Below are 6,988 nucleotides of genomic sequence, written 5' to 3'. Positions count from 1 at the left end.
ATATCACAGGACTTCCTGGTATAACCTTCCGGAATAAACCTCCTCATATAACTACATATAGCCTATTGGTTCTTTTCTCTGGAGAACCCTGACTAATACAAGACCAAAAGTGGGTTTGTGGTTGCCCAGGGCTGGGATATAGTGAGAATTAGCGGTGACTACCGATGGGTATGGGGTTTCTCTTTGGGATGACAAAAAAAGTTTTAAAATAAGATTGTGTCAATGGTTGCACAATTCTGTGAATATATTAAAAATTGTGGAATTGCACAGTCTGAATGAACGAACTTGTTGCTAATGTGAACAGCTCAATAAAGCTGTTTTGGTGGGGAAAGGAAATTAGCTCCAAAAATGTTGAGCAACCCAGGTGGATCGTCTTTCCTGCTGGAAAAGCCGCATTTGCTTTGCTTAGATACAAGGAGTTCAGCGTTCCCCAGGGTGTTTGCGTGTGTGTGTGTGTGTGTGTGCGCGCGTGTGCGTGTGTGTGTGTGTGTGTGTGTGTGTGTGTGTAGGAGTAGGGGTCTGGCAGGAAAAGAAGTAGCCCAGGTTTCCTGGACACAGAATGGGAGCCGCGAGAACCCGGAAAGTAGTTTCCCAGGTCTCAGTCCCTGACTGCCGAAATAATTCTTCTCCCGCGGCTGTGCGCTCCGAGTCTCGGCAGAACCTCAAGCACTTCCTTCTCCTCATCCATCTTAGAGAGTAAAAGACTAGCATATGCCCTCAAAGGGGTCTGGGATGTGGATTCTAAGTAGTAGGGGGGATATAGGATTGTAACGAGAATTGGTAAGAACAGGAGGTTCCAGAGCCATGGCTCCAGTTACGCAGAGTCCCTCTCAGAGACTCTCTGGGGCGGGATCACTTGGGTTCTCGGATTCCTCGCCGGAAATGTTCTGCCACCGGGGACTCGGCTAATGGAATTTGCCTTAAAGCAAGGAGGCCCCTCTGAGAGGAGTCTGCACCATCCGGCAGAATGGGAATTTGTCCCTAACGAAGTGTTATCAATCCAAGCGCAGAGAAGGACTAATTTCCTGTGCTTATGTAGGAAGTGGTTTCTGCCCTCCCGGCTGCGGGACAAGACGGCGAAACTGCGAGCGTTGAAGATGGGGCTGGATTCCAGGTGCGAAGGAGGCGCTGCAGGGGTTGGGACCCAGGGTGTAGTCCAGGAAGAGCGCCCTCCTTCCCTCCCGGCTCAGCTCTCTGAGCTCCACGACGCGTGTGCGCCAGGCCGGAGCTGGACAATCGTTAGCGCGCACGTGGCTGGCATGGAAGGCAGTGTCTCCGCGGAGCTGAACATGCGGAGAGGCGCTGGCTGAGCTGTAAGGCGAGAAGCCGGCTCCGACCCTGCAACTGCCTCCCCAACCCTTCCCAGTAGGGACGCCCAATCCAGGTTGGCGCCCGTCTACTCCAGTGCAGAGGCCTCTGGACTCAGAGCCACGGGCATTTCTAAGAAGAAAAAAAGTTTATTTAAAATTTTGTACATAAATAAATAAATAAATATCTTCTGGCATTACAGAGGCCGTTCAATTATACAGCTAGGTTGGGGTGGGCCACAGTCTAGATGCGGAAGAGTGGGGTCGCCAGCGGGGGAGAACGGAGTCCTGTGTTTAGAGGAATGAAGAGTGTGTAGGAAACAAAGCGATCGGTGTCTCCAATTTGGATACTAAGGGTAAAATTTATCATCTGTGAGAGGAGCTGGGGGGACTGAGGACAGCAAGGCCGACCAAGGGACAAATGGACCAAATGAAGGAGGAGGCTCCCTGAGGAGGGGAAGGAAAAAGGAAAAGAAAAAAAGGGTTCATAAATGTGTGTGTTGGCAGGCGCAGGCCAAGTGAATAAACGATCACAGGAAAGAGGTGGGGAGACAAAAAGACATTTTAAAAAGAGAAGCGAACCAGTATCCAAGGCCGCCGACCTTGACCGAGGACGGAGAGTAGAGAAAGCCAGGAAGCCCAAGGCAGCCCATAGAGGGAGGGCTATGAGGCGCCGGCTGCCCGCAAGGCGCTGCGCCTAGCAGGCTTGAAGACGGGGGCCGCGGTGCTGCACTACCCAGGAGGACTCGAGCGCTTATAATGTTCACAGTTTGGAGTTGGCTTTGGACGCGCGCGAGCCCTGAGGCGGGGACACCATGGTCCAGTCTCTGCCAAGCTCTCAGCCCTGCCCAGGGCCAGGGACCTCTGCAAAGCGGTGCCAAATCCATGCCGGGCAGTGGTTTGGCAGCGAGTGCTTAGGAACCAGCGCTGCGTCCCAGGACTAGTCTTTGAGGCGCATGGAGGTCTTGGGGTGGGCGACCTAGAGAGACGCTCGCCTAGGGAGTGACCGTAAGATCCCGGTCGTCCTTCCCTGAGGAGGACGGAGACATGGGCAATTCGTCGTCATCCTCCGAGCACTTAGCTGAGGAGAGCGATGCACACTTGCAGCCTTGCGGTGCGCTCCCGCCACCACTTGCACCCCCACCGCCGCTGCCGCCGCCGCCACGATGGTTGCCGCCCTTGCCTTCCTTCTTGTGCTTCACTCGGCGGTTCTGAAACCAGATCTTCACCTGTTTCTCGGATAGATTCAGGTAGGTCGCGATCTCGATGCGGCGTAGGCGGGACAGGTACATATTAGAGGCGAACTCGCGCTCCAGCTCTAGCAGCTGCGTGCTGGTGAATGCCGTGCGCATCCTCTTGCTGCTGGGCAGCTGGTTCGAGCTGCTGTCTGGAGGTGGCAGAGCAGAGAGGGAAGCGATCAGACCTCTGCTCTGTGGGCCTAATCCCCTGATGGGCGGCCGCCAGAATCCTACGACTTTGACCTCTTACCCACCCCTTCACCCCGAACGCAATCCACAGAAGAGCTACAGTGAGCACCTCCTTGTCCAGCTCGAGATCCTGATTCTCCCGCAGTCACACAGCCCTGGAACCCCTTTATGGAGAGCACTGGATCCCAGCCCTCACTTTCCCTCGGCCCCCACTCCAAGACCTGGACGTCTGCTCTCACTCGCCTCCTGGCTTCGTATCCTAGCCCTCAATCCGCACCCCACCCCAAGCAACACCCTCTTAGTCTCCAACTTGACCCTCACCGCCCGCAGAAAGCCCAGGGTCCCTCTCCTCCATCCCTGGCTCTCCACCCTGCTACGGATCACCTCTGCCCTGTCCTTCCGCACAGCGGCCCCGCTTACCCACAGAGATGCAGTGAAACTGTCTGGGGTCGGGCAGCGGGTAGGAGGTCTGGTAGAGCGCGGCGGCGGCGGCAGCGGCGGCCGGGCCGTGAGCGACCCCGGGCGACACAGCGGAGTGCTGGCGGCCCAGGGGCGCATGGCAGTACTGCGAGCCGAAGGGTGGGAAGGACGCCTTGAGCAGAGGCAGCGCGGGCGGCCCGGGGGGCCCGTGCAGCTGCGAGGCGGTGACGCAGAGCGGGCACACGCACAGCAGCCCGGCCTTGCGCGCGTGGCAGGCGCCTGGCGAGAGACCGTGCAGCGCGTGCGGCGGGGGCACGGCGTAGGGGAAGAGCGGCGGCGGGCTGCCCTCGGGCGCCTTCTTCTCGCCCGCCTCGCGCAGCACTAGCGAGTCCACCAGGAAGGAGCGCGGCATGGCCCCGGCGCGCGGCCGCCCAGCAGCCAGCCGGCCCTCTGCGCCCGCCGGACCTTCCGACTCTCCAAGCGCTGTTCCCCGCTGCGGCCGCCCGCAGCTGCCTCTGCCCGGGAGGCTGAAGGCGCCGCTGACACCTAGGCTGAAACCACAGCCTTGGCTGCCGCGGGCGCCGCCCAAAGAGCGTGGGGTGCTGGCCAGCGCTAGTGGTGCTGAAAGGCGCCGGTGGCGCCGCTTAAATAGGACTATTGCCATGTGATGGGCTACGCCAGGAGCGGCCGCGGCCTCTCAATAGGGTTTTTGTGCCTTTTCTCTTGGCATTCACTCTGCACGCTTCCTCATTATTTCACTTGTTAACTAAATGAACTGCATAATGTACTCTATTCTTGTCAACCCCACCCACGCCGTAACAGGCGCCCTCGCCCCCTCCTCTCCTTTTGCGGGTTTATTTTCTCATTCTCCCGCGATTTAATATTCTTTTCTTTCTCTTTATTTCTTACTCCCCTTTGGCTTTGCATTAGCGATCAGCCCGTTCACCTTATTGATTTTGCACCACCGCAGCCTCGCTTCTGCAGATCCCCATGGGCGCAAACCCTCTTATCCTCTGTCCAGTTGGTCCTGGTCCCCTTCTTTCTGTTATCGCCCTGGCACCCCAAAAGTATGCTGTTTCCAGTCAGCCCTGTCAGCTCAGCGCCGTGCACCACCGGGCGTCCCTCTAGCCGGTCTCAGATTTCCACCTGTGGAATCGCTTCTCTTCCTGCCTTGAAAGCAGGAGGACCCAGGCTCCCGCGTGAAGGAGGCGTCTGTGGAGAGGGAGGAGAAGGGCTCATTATTCCTTATCCAGTCTTAGCCCCATAGCTGTTTCTTGGTTTTCTCTAAGTTTCTCGAATAGTCTTAATTTTGGTGCTGCCTACAACGCCCAGTCTTTGTTTGGTAGATGCTGGGCAACCAGCCCTTTCCTTCAATTGACAGGGCCGTGGGTGTAAAAACAGTGGCTGAGCTTTACGAAAGAGACAGGGAATGGGGAATGCAAGCCGAGATGGAGCAGATCTAGGTCTCGCACCCCACCACATGGGGCGAGTGCGAACAATCTCTGCCCGCGCATCTTGCCGGTACCCTGTCCACTCGCGCACACTCCAGCAGTGATCTGGGAAACCACTGCCTTCCCGCAGTTTGGAACGGCGCGAAGGACAGTTGTATTCCTGGCTTCCGCTGACTTCGCCCACCCTGACCCGCTTCTGCTCTCCCCAAGACCCGGCTCCTTCCTCCTGCTGCGTCACTCTCTTCTTTCTGGTCATACAATGGTTAAACAACTTCAAACGCTTGGTGCTGTGTACACAGCTCCAGCTTTTAAAATCGTTCTCCGGCTCAAAGCTGTTTCGCCCAGGAGCTTTTTCCATACAATGGAAAATTAGCATAAATATTTCGAATTTACAGCCCGGGACTTTTCACGGGAGACGTTTACTTTCGATTTTATTGGAACCAAATCGCTGCAGTCACCTGCTTTGAGCACTGAATGGAATTGTGAGAAATGGAAGGGGAAGCTTAGGGGTCTGGGGGAGCAGTGCGCAGGAATAAGACTGCCCAAACCCGGAGCATCTGCATGAGCTTTCATCGTTGGCAACATCATTGTAATGACAACAGCAATAGATTATAACTGATTAAAAAACAAAGAGAATTTGTTTTGGGAGATAATAAATGCTTCTGTACAAGGGAACCGGGCAATGGGAGAAGTAACCTGTATGGAGGGCATGGCGTCTAGTAGGAGTAAGGGTTCAATGTTTTCATGGTTGCTTGGCATAGGATGGAGGGCAAGGCTGGCCCCTGCACCAGGGTCTAAACGTCAAAGCTCCCTCATTCTAGGGTGGTGTCTGCAAACCAGCCGGAACGCATTCCAGTTCTAATTGCTCTCTGGGAAATTTGGGCTGGGCTGGGTCCCTGAGAGGGAGCCAAATGCGGACCCGGGCGGGGAGAGGGGCTTTCCACTGGGCAGAGGCAGGCTGGACCGGGACGAGTGCGGGCAGGGCCCGATGGTGCAAAGGGCAGGCACTGCACCCGGAGCTGGGAACCCGCTAGTGGCCAGCGTGGAGCTCCACTGAGAGCCGCCCCGCGCGTCCGGGGAGGAAGGGGTTAAGAGCCCCTGAATGCGAACAAGGCCAAAGCTACTGGGAAAGAATATTGGGGGGCGGGGGTAGTGGTGAGGGGAATAACCAGGTTTTTTTTTCCTCCCTCCAGCCTCTGGACCTTATTGAATGTCATTGAAGAAAGTTTTGAATGCCAGATAAAGAGAGGCGAATTAAAGTGTGTGACAGCGAAGGATAAGCAAATACAAAGAGAACTCTGTCACACTTTGGGGCAAAATCCGTGGGCTTTTTACCAAGTCTCTTCGCTATGATTGAATTAAGTAATAGGAAAACATTTTCTTTCAGTTTATAGCCACTAGACAAAAACTTCAAAGGGAATAACACTTTTTAATGTGCGGCCCCACAATGGATCGGGTTTTGTGCTGAAATGTTTAAATGGTTTGTTGTGCAACTCGGCGCGGGAGAGACCCGGGCCGGAGCAAAATAGCATCCCTGAGAGAACCAAGGCACACTTAATCTGCGGTCTCTTAGCCCGGCGGGCAGCGGCCGGAGAGGGGGCTACCTGCTCGGCGGTCCAGGGCCGCCAGCGCGCCCAGGAGCCTGGCCATTTCCGCAGAGAAAGCCCCGTGCCCACCGAGAGGCCAGAGCCCTGGGCAGGTGCTGGTGCGGGCAATCGAGAGGTCAGGGCCGCCCCGCGAGCCCGGCCTCCCCACCCAGCGTCCTTCGCCCGCTGCCTGGTTTCCGGGGGCCGCTTCCCGGGCTCTTTAGGGCGGCCGCGCCACTTTCCTGTTTAAAGCGCCTCCCAGGGCTTGCTTCAACCGGGTTTGAACTTTAGTTACCCCAGCAAACGTCCCCAAGGCGGGGCGGGGTGAGAGGCGGTGGCAGGATTAGCCTGACAGTCCCCAGGAAGGGCCTGGGAGCCCCTGGGCCTGGTGGGTCGGCTCTGCCGCCGTAGCCGGTTTTCAAGTGTCCATCAGGGACAGCCCAACATTGAAAGAATTTCTGTTGTCCCGGGCTTTCCTTCTTTCATTCTGCCTCCTTTCCTGTGGGTAGAAAGAACACACGATTTTTCTCCCAGAATTGCAGCTCTAAGATATTTGCAGCAAAACCGCACAAATTTGAGAGTGGGGAGGGTGGCAGTGGTGGGTCCTGTTCCCTTCCTTCCTTCATGATTTTCTTCAAATGTCACTTCCCTTCTCAGGGAGGCCAACAACCTTATTTAAAACAGCACCTCACTTCCGCCACACTCCCTGTTTTGTTCCTTGCTAGATAAGCACCTTCTAACTTCCTATGTCTTTTGATCATTTGCTTTATTATCTCCCACTCCCAAAATTTATGCTC

At 56.0% G+C, this 6,988-nt stretch overlaps 1 protein-coding gene across 1 annotated transcript; it reads right to left on the bottom strand.

Annotated features, from left to right (window-relative positions):
- Positions 1-1,437: 1,437 nt before the first annotated feature.
- Positions 1,438-3,774, bottom strand: GSX1 (GS homeobox 1). Its single transcript, XM_035297882.3, has 2 exons — positions 3,155-3,774; positions 1,438-2,694 (listed from the first exon to the last, which is right to left on the bottom strand). Exons 1-2 carry the CDS (start codon positions 3,564-3,566, stop codon positions 2,303-2,305), a joined length of 804 nt encoding a protein of 267 aa, XP_035153773.3. The 5' UTR covers positions 3,567-3,774; the 3' UTR covers positions 1,438-2,302.
- Between the last annotated feature and the right edge of the window lie 3,214 nt (positions 3,775-6,988).

Source organism: Callithrix jacchus, chromosome 5 (assembly GCF_049354715.1).
Source record: "Callithrix jacchus isolate 240 chromosome 5, calJac240_pri, whole genome shotgun sequence".
NCBI lineage: Eukaryota > Metazoa > Chordata > Mammalia > Primates > Cebidae > Callithrix > Callithrix jacchus.
This window is presented reverse-complemented; position numbering and strand designations above follow the sequence as displayed.